Source organism: Corapipo altera, unplaced genomic scaffold, assembly GCF_003945725.1.
Source record: "Corapipo altera isolate COAL_440 unplaced genomic scaffold, ASM394572v1 181, whole genome shotgun sequence".
NCBI lineage: Eukaryota > Metazoa > Chordata > Aves > Passeriformes > Pipridae > Corapipo > Corapipo altera.
The window spans coordinates 494,535-509,943 of NW_020884999.1; the positions used below are offsets into that span (position 1 = coordinate 494,535).

The window sequence follows — 15,409 nt, forward strand, 5'->3', positions numbered from 1 at the left end:
AGTGCCCGGTGATATTCCTGCTCCATGCTCAGCTGGGTGCTGTATCCTTGGAAAGGTGAGCTCCCCGGAGCAGGGAGAGCCCGGCAGGCCCTGTCCTGTTGGGATAGAGCCTGTTGTCAGTGGAACAGCAGGTGGCTGTACCAAATGGCTGTGATGAAAGAGGAACCTTTGAAAAGACTGTCAGACGTGACATATGTTGTCAACAGTGGACCAGCATTAAAATAAGCTTTGCTGAGGGGATGGAAGTATTTTCAGAGGATGTTCCATCTGCAGTGCTCGCACTGGGTATAAAGATCAGTGTTAGAATTTGGGGAGCAATCTACTTCCTTCTTGTTTTTCTTTGCAGAAAGGAAAATCCTGGGCTTTAGTGGCTGTAAACAAATAACTGGCAGCTTCACCAAAGTGTTTATAAATCATCTTATTTGGTACTTATTTATTTCTCTCTAATCATTTTCGTTTCAGGCCTTCGGAAATGCAAAAACCCTTCGAAATGACAACTCCAGTCGATTTGGGAAATACATGGATGTGCAGTTTGATTACAGGGTAACTTGAAATCTGTTTTGTACCTTGGAAGCTGTGCCAGTCATAGCAGTTTTCTGTTGCCTGTGTGTTCTTGTACTGATGTGTGTGTGGAGCAATTGTTTTGCATTTCCTTGCTATGTGAGCAGAGTCTGTGGTAGCAAAGTTTACTTCCAGTGGGTTTATAGTACTCACTCTCCTTTCTTTCTTCCCTTATTTCTCTACATAAGGAGACAGTGAGATTAAATCCTCTTATTCCTAGGGTATATGTGCACTGTGCAAATGGATAGTCCTGGGCTAAATCCACATAATCCAGCTGTGATCTGAAGATAATCTCTGTCCTGTGTAACTTTGCACAGTGTTTGTTTCCATTCTGATCCCCAGTGTCCCATGCTGGGAAGATGAACACAGTGCAGGATCTGAGGAGCTCAGCATTGCCATCCTGCAGTCCTTTAAACATCTCAGGATACAATCCCTCCACACTTACAGTTTTGTGAATACCTTCTGAGAAGGAATTTTACACAAGATAACATACCATTCAGCATGTTCTGTGGCCAGGATTGGTGTAATACCATGTCATTGTCACTTGATAGCTCATTTTGCATGCACTTGAGCACCCAAATCACCGTGCTGGAGCTGAAATAGAGCTTGTGATACAAAATGACAGATGATTTTCTGTGTTTTTATGGGCTTTTGTTTCAGATCCTGTTTGTCTTTGAATAGACAACCAAGAAGCAGAAACATTTTCCTTTATGTTGATGAACTGTTTCAATGTACCTGGTTTGATTTAGGGGGCTCCTGTCGGGGGCCACATCTTGAACTACCTCCTGGAGAAATCCCGAGTTGTGCACCAGAATCACGGTGAGAGGAACTTCCACATTTTCTACCAGCTGCTAGAGGGAGGAGAGGAGGACTTGCTGCGGAGGCTGGGCCTCGAGAAGAACCCACAGCAGTATCACTATTTAGTAAAGGTGAGCATTAACTGGTAATTCTTATATTTTTATATTATAGAACCAAGATATTCTTGGTTGATTTTGTCGTTTCTTTCCCTCACTTCAGAAATAACTGTGAGATGACTGCTGTAAAAAGAAGCATATAACAGAAGTACACTGAGCATGGATAATGTATCTTTGACAATTATTTATTTGTTCGTGTCAAACTGTGTCTTTTTAGGGTCACTGTGCAAGGGTCAGCTCCATAAATGACAAAAATGAGTGGAAGATCATGCGAAGAGCCCTGTCTGTTATCGGCTTCAGTGACAGTGAGGTGGAGGTGAGGCATGTTTGGAAGCACAGCTGACTTTCTTGTTTTAAAAGAATTTTTCTGCTTTGATTTGTAATTTCTGATTGCAATCAAATCAGAGTGAATCAATTCAGAGTGAATGTATTCTCTACCGAAATCCTGAAAAAGATACAAAATGTTCTCGTGAAATGCTAATTAACACAAAACCCTCACTGTGTGTTTGTTTCATCATCCTGACTTCTGCCTCTTGCTTCCATCCCAGGATTTGCTGAGCATTGTGGCCAGCGTTCTGCACATGGGGAATGTGCAGTTTGCTGTTGATGAGCAAGGAAATTCTCAGGTCACTACAGAGAATCAGATTAAATACCTGGCTAGGGTGAGTATCACCAGTTAGGGAGATATTACAGGAAAGGTGAATTGTGGAAGTTTCCTTATTTTGAACTTGATACCATCATATAATTTTAGAATATGATTTAGAAGCTCTCGTAAATTTTACTTTTGTTTGACCTAAATAAAATGCAAATATTATCATCAAAACCCTTTAATTGACATCCTCTCTCTTTACCACCTGATCCACCACTGCCTTGTGGTTTTCACCTTCAGGCAGAGAGATGAGATTAAGACCCTGGAGAGGAACTTTAAAGAAAAACCCACCTTTGTGGCTTTGCTTGGTCAGTTCTTTGTGCCAGAACCATCAAGCCAATGTATTTGTTAGGTCATATCACTGTCAGAAAGGAGGGGATATGTGGGAGAAAAGGGAGGGATTGATGCTGCAGAAGACTTGCAGTGTGAGTGGGAAACAAAAGGGTTGGTTCACTGGACTGGGATTTTAGGAAGCAGCCTTTCTGATGTCTTAAAACTATTATTAGTAAGTGGAACATACTGCTTCAAAAATCAATTTAATATCCCATTGCTTTGCAGCTTCTAGCAGTGGAAGGCTCTGTTCTTCGGGATGCACTGACCCACAAGAAGATCATAGCAAAAGGGGAAGAGGTAAGAACAGGACCTGGGGATCTGGGAGGCACATGGAATGAACACACCTTGAGCTCTCATACCAGAGCCCAACAGTCCCTTTGACAGTCACTTGTCAGAGGACTCAGTGCAGGAATCCCACAACCCGCTGGTGACTGTTCATCTGGGAGGCACCGAGGGAGCTGGGCCCAGACAGGCTGTGGAGTGACTGTTAATTAATGGTGAACCAGGGGAGTGGAATCTCTTGTTGGAGTGGATGTTGAATGGCTTTTGTCTCCTCCTGCCTGCAGCTGGTCAGTCCCCTGAACCTGGAGCAGGCGGCCTATGCCAGGGATGCTCTCGCCAAGGCTGTCTACGGACGCACCTTCTCCTGGCTGGTGAACAAGGTCAACAAGTCTCTGGCTTACAAGGCAAGTGAACCTTTTGTTTCTTGATATCCAACCACCTGTGAAAGGAAATTCCAAATCTTTTAGCTGCAAAGCAGTAAATGCAAGTTCCAAGCCTTGGTGATTTATAAATTGTTTTCCAAATTAAGCAGTAAATACTGGAAGTAAATGATCAAGATCCAGTGATGGATCGTAGCTGTGAGTACAAATCTACATTTATTTTTTTCTCTATTGCAGGACGAAAAGTTTCCAGGCTGGAGAAGTACAACAGTTCTAGGATTGCTGGACATCTATGGATTTGAGGTTTTCCAGCACAACAGGTTTGTTTCAATCGAGGTTTCTTGAGTTTTGAGTAAACTCTGCATGACTTCATTCATTACAGTGTTTCTCTACTTTGTGATTCAAGACCTTATTCCATCTCTGGTTCTCTTAATAAGAGAAAGAGGTGGAATTTAAACTTCAGGAAATCAGTTGGAAAACTGATAATCACAGGGACTCTAAAACCTGGGGAATCCAGCTAATAATTAGCATTTACAGGCAGGTCAGTCTGGAACCTCCTTGAGAGACAGCAATGAACAGACTCTCAAATTTGAAGTGTTATTGGGCACTTACTAAAAGTTTCTGTGTTCCTCCATATTTCCATCCTTCATGTTCCATCCTTCCTGTCATTTTTCCCTCCTTCTGTAACCAAGTTTCACTAAATAATCAACTTACTATATTTATACAGCCAGTAGATAAACATTTCACAAAACCTCTTCCATTTCTGTTGATTTACTATATTCATGCTGCTCCCACTGTTTCACTTGTGGTACAGTCTTAGTGATTGTTTTTCTGATTTTTGTTTGCAGCTTTGAGCAATTTTGTATTAATTATTGTAATGAAAAATTGCAGCAGCTCTTCATAGAGCTCACGTTAAAGTCAGAGCAAGAGGAATACGAGTCCGAAGGCATCGCGGTAAGAGCCAATGTCATCCCTTCACCCTCTCCTTCCCAGCACCTCCCCACTGAAATTTCCGTGTGTTTTTCCAGCCTAAAATTGTTTTCACCCCTAAGTGTGATTTCTTGTCTTTGCAGTGGGAACCGGTTCAGTATTTCAATAACAAAATAATTTGTGATTTGGTGGAAGAGAAATTCAAAGGCATCATTTCTATTTTGGTGAGTTGAAAACACCTTTTTAAATGGAAAGTTTGGGGCAGTGTAGTGGAAAACAAAGCCAAGAGCATAGAAATAAAACAGTTTTATTTTAGGACTGTTTGAGCAGGTGGGGAGAGCAACAGTACACTGAACAGTGACACTATGAAAAGTCATTGTATCATCTCCATAGGCTCTGGGGAAAGCAGCTCCCAATCCAGGCAGTCTGGAAGGAGGGAACTGTTTTCCTTCTCAGCTCAACAATTCTTCACTCATTGAAATAAGAGCTGGTTACCTGTGGAAAGGCCAAAGGGCCAAACTAGGGCAGCGTTTCAGTGAGACAGAGTCAGGGCTGGTCTGGGTGCCAACAAGCCCAGTCAGAAACCAGCCCTGGAATGTGTCTGTTCGTAGGATGAAGAGTGTCTGAGACCTGGGGATGCCACAGATACAACATTCTTGGAGAAACTGGAGGAAACTGTGAAAAACCACCCTCATTTTCTCACGTGAGTGTTCCCACAGCTGAGGGCACACTGATCAGATCCAAGCGTGTGAGAGAGCCCAGAGCTTTAGTTATTCCTAGAAAACATGGTGCTCATGGTGTGTAGAGCAGTAGCATCCTTGGTGTGCTGGGTCCCCCATAAAGGATGATCAAGTTTTCTTTTGCAGAGATTTGATTGTGATTTAAGATAATATAAAATAAGTTGGCAATACTGACTGCCTGGCTCTTCTCAGGCCTGAGCTTCAAAATACAATAGGGGCAGCAAAACTCTCGTTACTGACTTGCCACTTCACCTTTCAGATTATTTACTTCAATTTTGGAGCTCCAAATGTCTTTTTATTGTGAATGTGCTGCTAATACTCACCTTAGAACCTGTACAGCATCTCATGTGCACGCAGAACCCCTCTGCAAGGAACACTGAAACGCACCCCTTTGAAATAAACATAAATACATTTAATAACATTTTTATGATGTGCTGGTGGATAACTCTTGATTTACTTGTGGTCTTGAAAATCACCAAGTCAGATTCCATTCCCTGTCCCCCTTCTGTGTTCGCTCAGGGACTGAACGTCACGGTGCTTTTTGAAGCGACTCTCCCAGACGTTTGTTTCTCATGGAGCTTTTTGGCTTTCTTCCCCAGGCACAAACTCGCTGACCAGAAGACACGGAAGTCCCTGGGGCGGGAGGAATTCCGGCTCTCGCACTATGCTGGGGACGTCACCTACAGTGTGGCAGGTGAGTCTGTGCATCACCTTCCTCCTTTTCTCTTCCTCCCATCCCATGCCCTTTGAGCTAAAACAGCCTCACTGTGTAGTAAAGAAAAATCTGGGCATAGAATTTTTCCTGCCCTGAAGTTCCCATGGAACAGCAGTGGGAGCCTGAGTGGTTTCTTTTTCTTCCAGGTTTTCTAGATAAAAACAATGACCTTCTCTTCCGGAACCTGAAGGAGGTGAGTGTGGACAGAGGATGTTTCCAGCACCCTGCAGAACGAGCAGTTGGGTTTAAAATGGGATGGACCTGAGGGAAAAGATTCTTCTAGACTCCACCTGGAGAACATGTGTCCATAAGTCTGTGCTCTGAAAAGAGCAGTTGAGGCGCCCAACGTTCATTTTATTATTAAAAAGCAACACAAACCAAAAAACCCCAAACAGAACCAGATTTTGTCCCATGTTTCTCTGGTAGTTCACTGAGGAATGGTCTGTACTTCATCTCTGAAAACCTATCTCTCTCTGCAGACCATGTGCAACTCAGAGAACCCCATCATAAACCAGTGTTTCGACAGGACAGAGCTGACAGACAAAAAGAGACCTGAAACGGTAGGAACACGAGAGCTGGAGGGAAATGGGGCTGTTTCTTGTTTTTAAAGACATGAGCTCTCTTAACACGGTGATCCCAGTGACAGCCCCTCGCATTCAAAGCTGGGAGCCTGAGTGTTGCAGTCACCAGCTCTAAGTCATTGCTTCATACATAGTTTTCTTTTCTCTTAGGCAGCAACTCAGTTCAAAAACAGCCTCGCCAAACTCATGGAAATCCTGATGTCCAAAGAACCCTCCTACATTCGTTGCATGAAACCCAACGATGCTAAACAGGCTGGTATGACCCTGGGGACTCTTCTTTGGCAGATGTAGGGCACTAGATCCCAGCCAGTGAGGCACAGAAAGGAGCAGGAATGAAGTCCTGCAAGATTTGTTCATTTTGGGTCTGTGCCAGAGCTTCTCACAGGGAGGTGGTGGCAGTGCCAGCAGCCAGGAATTGGAACGGGAGCACTGGTCTTGGGTGAAGTAGGGTCATGGTTAAAGTAAAGAATTATTAACCTACATAAATGCCCTTTTATGACCTTTATTCTCCCTCATTTTTTGTTCTTGTGTGCATAGAACATCCTAAAGGAAAATTTTGTCTTGGAACTAAATATAAATTATTAAAAAGGGATGGGGGGAAGGCAGGAGACACAAAGTTATGTGGGAATTGCACTGCAAGGGTGGGTTAGAGGTTAAAGATGATTGTGTAAGATACAACAAGAGCTGAGCATTCCCCTTCTCCAGGTGAAGGGGCAGGCACACACTGATCCTGTTTCTCTATTTTCCTGCTCTCTCCAGATCGATTCGATGAAGTTCTTATCAGACACCAAGTGAAGTACCTGGGGCTGATGGAGAACCTCAGGGTGCGCAGGGCAGGGTTTGCATATCGAAGAAAATATGAAGTTTTCCTGCAGAGGTAAAATTACCTTGGACTTCTTTCCACTGCTGCTGCCTTTCCCTGGTCTTCCTTCCACCAATGCCGAGGCTGGGGAGTCGTTCTGAACAGCACAGAGGCAGCCCTAAAACCTCACAGACCTATTTTCTAGAGGGGGCCTCTCTCCCTTCCCGTGGCCTCTGTCCCTTCTTCTTGGATTGGAGTTCTCTCCCTGAGATTTCTTCTCCTGCCAATTTGCAGGTACAAGTCGCTGTGTCCAGAAACGTGGCCCACGTGGGACGGGCGGCCCCACGACGGGGTGGCCGTGCTGGTGAAGCACCTTGGCTACAAACCAGAAGAATACAAAATGGGACGGTTAGTTCTTCTGCATTCTTCATTTGAGGTTATAAATCATCAGGTGTCCATGTAATGGCTCTTAAATAAGGCTTCTCTACCCAGTGGGCGAGGGAGGGATTACAGAGCCCAAAGAGGATGCCAAGGGTAGAAAGCAAACTTCTCCAGCATGTTAAATGCAACTCTGCATTTCTGTTTCTAGAACAAAGATTTTTATCCGCTTTCCCAAGACCTTGTTTGCAACAGAAGATGCTCTGGAAGTGAGGAAGCAGAGTCTGGGTGAGACACTCACACTGTGGTAGCTGTCTCGTTTCTCATTATTTTTTTTGCTGTTTGTTCAGGGAGGGATTTCTATTTAAAAAGCTGAGTCTTTTTCTACCAAAACCTGCTTGGTCACAGTCCAAACTGCTGTTTTGTCTTGCAATTTCAGCAACAAAAATGCAGGCCACGTGGAGAGGTTTCTACCGCCGGAAGAAATTCCTGACCATGAAACGCTCAGGTACGAGAGGCACAGAGAGAGAGACGTTCCCCCAGCAGCCCCCACAGCAGTTCCATGTGGGCATTTATCCAATGGTTCATACTGTTAAAAACTTACATTATATTCTTTTCCCTGTGCCACACTGAAGGCTGTTTATTTCCAGGGTGGGCTTTCCTGAGCACTCTTCGGTGCCAGCTTTGTCTGGAGTCAGTGTTGGGATGAAGGACCTCACTTAGTGCAAAATCTTTGTGTTGTTTTTAGCCATAACCATCCAGTCCTGGTGGCGGGGGACCTTGGGACGCCGAAAAGCTGCCAAGAGGAAGTGGGCAGTGGAGACCATCAGGAGGTGTGTGAAGAATAGCCCAAACCCTCAAACATCACTTATTCCCTCCTAATAAGATGCAAAAAAATAAAACTTCGTCACTACAGTATCTGGAGCTTTTTAAAAATAAATTACAACTATCAAATAAAGCCTAGAAAATTGGATTGAAAAAGGCCTTTAAGTATCACAAGTTTTGGACATCACTTTTCAAATTTTCTAATGATATCCTCTTCCTCCCCAGGTTCATTAAAGGTTTCATTTACCGGAACCACCCTCGGTGCCCAGAGAACGAGTATTTCCTCGATTACATCCGCTACTCCTTCCTCATGAACCTCAAACGTAACCTGCCAAAAAATGTCTTGGATAAGTCCTGGCCAACTCCTCCCCCGTCTCTCTCTGAGGTAGGAATGGCTGCCCTGGGATCTGGGGAGTCACACGTGGGATGGGGGAGGGAAATGGCAATATTGGGGACCACAAGCCTGAGGGGACCCTCCTGCTCTGAGCAAGAGAACCAGGTTCCACACTGCACCAGGATCCCTGCTGGTGGAATTAATCCAGACATCAGCTCAGGGGTGTAATCACAGCACATCCATGAAATCATTAGTTGCAACACCATTTTCTGCTGGTTTTCTCACCCATTTCTGAAATTCTCTTCCATTTCTCTCTGGACAAATTCGACTCCCTCTGGACGGTTAATTGGTTGCAATGACAGTATCACTGCCTGTGAGAACATATTAAATGTCCTCTATGGCCATTATTATCCTACATCTGACTGAATTGGTTTATCTGATCGAAACAAAATATTGCAGAAAAATCCCAGTTACCTTATCCAAAGGTCCTTGTTTGGATTGCAGGTACAGCTGGAAGGAAGGAAGGGCACAGCAGTGTAGAGTGGGGGATCCTGGTATTTATTCCCCCTTCTAAAGCAGCTGGAGAACATCACAGGGCAAACTCTCATAGAAAGGCGTAAAATAAACTAATTATTTGATTCTGAAAACGACTCTCAGTCGTGAAACAGCATTTTAACCCAGCAGTGCATTCTCTGCAGTTGCTTCTCCTCTGCACTGTTGGGTTTGTCAGCAGCTCTGAGCTGTTTATTATAAATTTATTATCAATTCCCGTGTGATTCCCCCCTCAGGCGTCGCAGCTCCTGCGCCGGCTGTGCCTGCAGAACATGGTGTGGAGCTACTGCAAGAGGATCAGCCCCGAGTGGAAGCAGCAGGTACGAGGCATCCTTTAGGGCGTTTCCCAAACCACACTGACATTCCCAAGAGCAGAACTCAGCATTGTTGACTGCAAGGAATGAAGGAGAGGAGCAGCTGGATGGGAGGGGCGGGGGAGGCACAGTGGGGATGTGGAGGGGCTCGTGAATCGCTGCATTCTGGGATGGTGTTACAGCTCCACAGGAACACTGTCATTTATTTTCCCTTAGGTTAGAGACAAAGCACTAAAAGACTGGAATGTGTATGAAAGAAAACCCGTTCTATACGTATTTGAATACGTACTATTTAAACACTTTGTGTAGCCAAGCCCCTACATAATTTCTCTGCTGAAAGGCCCTGTTATTCTGCCCATGGAAGATAAAAATGTAAGAAGCTGCATTATTCTGCCTGTACCATGTAAAGTAGAGAGTAAGAGTGCTGCAGACACAAACCCAGTCATATTCCAAACAGAGAACTTACATGAACAGTTCCAGCTGCTGTTGCAACTGAAAAAATGATACTGAGATTTGATTGATCTTAATTATGGAACTGTAGGGGGAGGGAATTTTTATAAATATAATTTTTTATATTTTTATATTAAAAAAAGGCTCAGTAAAGAGGCATAAGAGGAAATGTAGGCAACAAACAAGTGGGATGTAACTATAAGAACTGCCACGGAGGTTTTTCCTTGCACAGTGTCTCACCTTCTGAGGGCTGCAGTGCATGGACACCTGTAAGGAGAGGCTGTGTCTGAGCCCGTGATTAAGGACAGGGGATTAACACCAGCTCAGCAGAACACTTGCTTTCCCCCAGCAAACCAGACTCACTAATAATGAGGATCTTTTATCCCCATTTTTCCCTGTAAATCATCTCAGGTCCCTTGTCCTGTGTCACAGCACCCACAGCATTTGCCCCAAGTAAAGCAACGGGGTTTCCTGTTTCCCCCAGTCACTGGTGTTGTTCTTGCTGTGAGGGCAGAGCACAGGTCGTGCAGTGTGGGGTGACTGTCCTGGAACTCTGCCACCTCAGAGGGACTAAAGGCTTATGGTGACTAATCATCCAAACAGGAACTCCCAGGGCCATACGGTGCCTAATGGAATTGTGCTGTTTGTCAGGATAAGGTGGGGAATATTGAGCAGATCAGAGAAGGTGTGACACAGCACTGATAAGGACTTTTGTCAGTGCTTCAAGTAAAGGTACTGCAAGGCTTCAGGGGGAAAGAAAAATAAGTCTGAAGCATTAAAAAACCCCTAAGGGACAGAGCAGAAGAGCAAACTGTGCAGCTTAAGGGGAAGAGGTTGAGAGAAGCTCTGCAGTGGGAGAATTCTGAAACTTTTTAAACATGGGCATTATTAAAATCCAGAGACTATGTGTCATGTCCAGATAAATTCAAACAGGAAATATAATATTTACTTAAGAAAGAGAAAGGGAAAAAGGGCGAGAGATGTATGGAATATTGATGTAATTTTGTGACTGGTATGATTCAGGAGGTCAGAACTAGATGACAATTGTTAATAAAACCAAAAAGGGAACATCTCTTTTAAGACAAATGTATCTTTTTAACAAGGAGAAATCTTAAAACTAAACAAGAATTCATCTTTTGTCCTTGCAGTTGGAACAGAAAGTAATTGCCAGTGAGATTTTCAAGGGTAAAAAAGACAATTACCCTCAGAGTGTTCCCAGACTCTTCATCAACACTCGACTGGGTGAGTAGGTGTTGCCAAGTTTAACAGGAGGAAGGAAGGGGGGGATTCATCTACTCTTTCTTGCTAGAAATTTCTTTCTGACTCCCACCTCTTTGGTTTCAATACAGGTAAGGAAGAGATACATAATAAAGTCCTTCAGGCTTTAGAAAACGAAGCACTTAAGGTGAGATATGTATCCCAATACTTTTGTCAAGCTTCTAGAGTTATTCAGCAGAAGAGATTAGATTTCTGAGGAAAGTACAGCAAGAACTTTACATTGTATTAAGCTTGTAATACTTTGGAGGATAGTCTGTGGGAAAAGCTGATGGCTCAGAAAGAGGAGATTTGGGCAATTTAATTGTGTCAGTTAAGAAGTGAAGGGGTTGCAGCTGGAGAGGAAGGGAGAAACCTGCAGAGACTGACACTGGGGGTTTGCAGGCCCCCAGCCCTGACAGCTGCAGCCCCCACGGCGCTGCTGGGAACTGCTTGGGGTCAGCAAGGAAGTTCTGCCCCAGGGAACGGGACTCAAAAGAATGATCTCCTCCATTCCCAGTTTCCCAAGCACTGGGCTGTTCCTCCTGGGCGCTCTCTGGGCTGCAGGTGGTTCCCCAAGCTGAGTTTTGGCCCTGCTAACCCTTGTTTCAGTATGCAGTGCCTGTGGTCAAGTACGACCGGCGGGGGTACAAAGCCAGGCCGCGGCAGCTGCTGCTCACCCAGAGCGCTGCCATCGTCGTGGAGGAGTCCAGGATCAAACAGAGGATCGACTACACCAACCTCACAGGTGGGAACGGGCATGGAAACAGGCTCCCTGCGCTGCACTCAGTTCAGTAATACTAATACAAGACCCAGTTTGTCTGTCCTGGACAAGAACAGAATCATCCGATCCTGGACAAGAATGGAATTGTCTGATCCTGACAAGCATGTCAAGTCTGTAATATCTTGAAATTGAGTTTTTCTGAAATTAAATTCCGTAAAATGTCACAGAAATTACTCAATTCATCTCCCCTAAGTAATTTCCCAATTGCACTGCCCCAGCACAGGGGAGTTGCACCATTATTGCACAGCAGCTGCCTGGGACACTGCTGCAGCTTTTGGCACTCGAAATATCCATCAGGGACTTGATCCTTTTGGAGAGGGAACTTGGTCAGAGAGGGAAAGCTGCCGAGTCTGGTGCTGTGTGGTCATTACAGGCTTTGGCTGAAACCTCTCACTTCAGCCCCTTGCAGCCCCCTCAGCCTCTCTAGTGCCTTGTCAGTGCCCTCAGCTGTCGGGGTCTCTGTGTGGGAACAGTTGCTGCATTCCTGGGAGAGGTGGTGGGACACTCCCAAGGTCCCAGCAGTGCTGGTGCCACATGGCCTCTCTCTCCCACAGGCATCTCTGTCAGCAGCCTGAGTGACAACTTGTTTGTGCTGCACGTGCAGTGTGAGGACAACAAACAGAAGGTAGGGGGGCTCCTCCATCCCTCCTCCAGCCACCTCTGGGAAAGGTTTGAAAGGCACAGAGAGCAGATCCAGCTGGGAGGAGGGGAGGGGACACACAGGTGACAGGGGTGTAACTGTGTGCCAGCTCTAAGGGCCCTTTCACTTCTATTTACTTGTGCTCACGGGTGGGGTTCCCCACTGGTTGTTCCCCAGCAGGGTCAGTGCTGTCCCTTGTCCCCATCAGTGGTACCTGGTGGATGAAGTGACTGCCACAGGTGCAGTGTGACCCACTGAGAGCCTCACCAAGCCTGGTCCCCTTGGAGGATTGGTTTTCCTTTCTCACCTGTGACAGGAGATGGCTCTGTCCCTGTTCATTCCAGCGCAGTGATTTTGGTGCAGTGACACCAAAGCCATGATCCTAAACCATGGTCTCTCCTCCCAGGGAGATGTTGTCCTGCAGAGTGACCACGTGATCGAGACACTGACAAAAACAGCCATCCTGGCTGACAAAATCAACAATGTCAACATCAACCAGGGCAGGTGAGTGACACCAGAGCCCTCTTGGGGACCCCTTGGCTGTGCTTCAGCACTAAAAGGCTACAGGAACATTCCTGTACCCCCTCAAAATGCACCAAATACACCTTAACTAAGGCTCCATTTCCTTAAACACACAGATCTGTTGCAGCAAAGCCTCAATACAAAGCAGCCACTTACCATTTTTTGTGTGCACTGAGCTGCTGGAGAGTCACACACACTCAGCAGAGCTGTTCTCACCTTTCTCTTCACAGCATAAAATTCGCAGTGGGCCAAGGCAAAGAAGGGATCATCGACTTCATCTCGGGCTCAGAACTGCTCATAGCCAAAGCCAAGAACGGGCATCTAACAGTGGTGAGTAAGGGCTGGGCTTCACTTACACTGGATCCAAACCTGAATTTTGGCATGAAATCCTACCTGCACACGTGGGAGCTGTGCCATGTGATGTTCTTGCCAACAGCACTGCCCTGGTCTCCCAGCCTTTCCCCCACTTGGAGCTGTGCTCTGTATTTCTGCAGCCCCAAGGGCCTGCCAGGTTTACTCAGGCTCAGCAAGTGACTATCCTGGCACTCACTTTGTATTTCCCCCCAGTATTCAGGGCGTTAACACTTTACTCCAGAGCAAATCAAATTTTAAATACATTTAAAAGCATAGGTAGCAAAAAAAAAAAAAAAAAAAAAAAATCCTCTCCCTTTCTCAGCTTGTTTGTGGTTGTCCTGCCAGTCAGATACAGTCACACAGCTGATTTATGCACTGTCAGATTAAAGGTTATCCAGAGATAAATCCAGGACAAATCCAGACTGCACTGACTCCCCTTGCAGCATCAGAGCTGGGAGCTCCCATCAGGACCACAGGCTGCTTGGAACAGCCTCAACTTCAAGATGTTTGGGAACTGAAGCTGTTGTAGCATCTCTGTTTTGAACACTTTCTAACTCATCCCTCTCCTGCAGGTTGCTCCCCGTTTGAATTCCCGATGATGAAACGTGTCCCTGCACCAGGACCTTTCCCTCCATGGAATTGGCTGAACATTGTTCCCAGCAAACCCCCCCCTTCCTCGCTTTGCTCTTTCTGTTTATCGTTACCAAAGACCTGCACTTTCAGAACCACCACAAAATACATCCTGCTTTGTCTTACTCTCAAAAAGTCCCAAACAAAAGGCCTTCTCTTCTCTTCCTTTCCCAAGTGGCAAACACGGGGTCCAACGCAGCGTCCGCAGCTCGGGACATTCAGCTGGGCTTTGAGGGAGAGGGAGCTCTGACTCTTGTTAACAGAGTTCAAGCTCCGATGGAAATGACCAAAATTTGTGCTTGTCGTCACCAAAAAGCACAATCAGAAAACAAGTAACTCTGCTGCTTTCTCAGCCAAACCAATGAAATGCCAAACTTTGTATTCAGAATGTTTTATGAAGAATTTTGCTCTGAGATGTTTTAATGCTTTGTGTTACAATTTAGTGAAGCCATATTGTGTAAATGAGTAAAACCTGTAAATACTTTATAGCTGAGGATGAGATGCACTACGAGAGATGGAGTTGATGTGGAAACTTATGTAGATTTGGAATTTTTTTTTTTTTGTTTTTAGTTTATGGTTACAAGGTATTAACCTGAAAAACCCATCACGCAACTTCCTCACTGATCTGGATCCAGAGACTTTTACCTTTTTTTGAAGTCAGCTGTCCCATTTCTTGCTATTTTTATACCGTAGGAATTTTTCATATCCACACAAACACAGTCTAATACAAGCTGCAGAGGTTACCACTGCTTTGTGTGTCTCCAGACTGGCAGTGCAGCCTGTAATCCTTGGCTGTGGGATGGGCACAAACTTTCCCTCCTGCCTGGGAGTCACCACTGCCCTTCCCCACCCAGCTCAGAGCAGCACGTTCAGAAAAACAGCTTTTCCTCTCGTTTTTAGCGATAACTGGAAGTTTGAGTTCCCGCAGTATTTATGTCGATGCCTCAGTGCTGCCTTACGAGGGAGGGCTGGGTCAGCCCTGCTGCTGCTCCCCAGCTCCAGGGACACACTTGGAGTGCTCAGACCACAGCAGAGGTTCATCCTCGGCGCCTTCACTTTAAACCCAAACGGCCACAGGGTGCACAGCTCCGTGTGGGATTCCTGCTGCCTGCACCACAGCTCCAGACCTCAGTGCATCCTGCACTCCACTTGCCTTAGGAATCCTTCCCATTCCACCTCTATCCTGACTCAGTAGCACAAACAGCTACAGCCAAGCCCTGACAGATCTAACCCAATGTGCTGCCTCTCACCCACCATCGGCTCCTGCTCCTCCTCTCTGGTTCCTGACACGATGCCGCTGTCAGGCCTGGAATGCCGGATCCACTGGGGGCCATTCCCAGCCCTGTGCTGCAGTGTGTATATACAATGCTGTCTATGCTGGTCTATAACCCCTTCCAGACTACACTGAATAAATTTTTACAAAAAAACCAACACCCCTTGTCTCAGTTGTGGAAGTCTCCTCACCCTCTCTGCTGGGCAGGCTCT

The 15,409-nt window shown here is 45.7% G+C and overlaps 1 protein-coding gene across 5 annotated transcripts in view; it reads left to right on the forward strand.

Annotated features, from left to right (window-relative positions):
- Positions 1 to 15,355, forward strand: part of MYO1C (myosin IC) — a 55,050-nt gene extending 39,695 nt beyond the window's left edge. For all 5 annotated transcript variants that reach the window (XM_027666879.1, XM_027666878.1, XM_027666880.1 and 2 more), the window contains exons 5-32: positions 463 to 543; positions 1,311 to 1,490; positions 1,693 to 1,791; positions 2,024 to 2,137; positions 2,683 to 2,754; positions 3,024 to 3,143; positions 3,357 to 3,439; positions 3,968 to 4,073; positions 4,193 to 4,273; positions 4,661 to 4,752; positions 5,389 to 5,483; positions 5,651 to 5,697; positions 5,984 to 6,064; positions 6,236 to 6,341; positions 6,845 to 6,962; positions 7,182 to 7,295; positions 7,477 to 7,553; positions 7,705 to 7,773; positions 8,014 to 8,098; positions 8,316 to 8,475; positions 9,213 to 9,296; positions 10,889 to 10,982; positions 11,090 to 11,145; positions 11,607 to 11,742; positions 12,333 to 12,403; positions 12,825 to 12,922; positions 13,171 to 13,270; positions 13,867 to 15,355. In XM_027666879.1, the coding sequence (XP_027522680.1) occupies positions 463 to 543; positions 1,311 to 1,490; positions 1,693 to 1,791; positions 2,024 to 2,137; positions 2,683 to 2,754; positions 3,024 to 3,143; positions 3,357 to 3,439; positions 3,968 to 4,073; positions 4,193 to 4,273; positions 4,661 to 4,752; positions 5,389 to 5,483; positions 5,651 to 5,697; positions 5,984 to 6,064; positions 6,236 to 6,341; positions 6,845 to 6,962; positions 7,182 to 7,295; positions 7,477 to 7,553; positions 7,705 to 7,773; positions 8,014 to 8,098; positions 8,316 to 8,475; positions 9,213 to 9,296; positions 10,889 to 10,982; positions 11,090 to 11,145; positions 11,607 to 11,742; positions 12,333 to 12,403; positions 12,825 to 12,922; positions 13,171 to 13,270; positions 13,867 to 13,893 (2,646 nt within the window). In that variant the 3' untranslated portion in view covers positions 13,894 to 15,355. The remainder of the gene's footprint in view (positions 1 to 462; positions 544 to 1,310; positions 1,491 to 1,692; positions 1,792 to 2,023; positions 2,138 to 2,682; positions 2,755 to 3,023; positions 3,144 to 3,356; positions 3,440 to 3,967; positions 4,074 to 4,192; positions 4,274 to 4,660; positions 4,753 to 5,388; positions 5,484 to 5,650; positions 5,698 to 5,983; positions 6,065 to 6,235; positions 6,342 to 6,844; positions 6,963 to 7,181; positions 7,296 to 7,476; positions 7,554 to 7,704; positions 7,774 to 8,013; positions 8,099 to 8,315; positions 8,476 to 9,212; positions 9,297 to 10,888; positions 10,983 to 11,089; positions 11,146 to 11,606; positions 11,743 to 12,332; positions 12,404 to 12,824; positions 12,923 to 13,170; positions 13,271 to 13,866) is intronic.
- Positions 15,356 to 15,409: the final 54 nt, after the last annotated feature.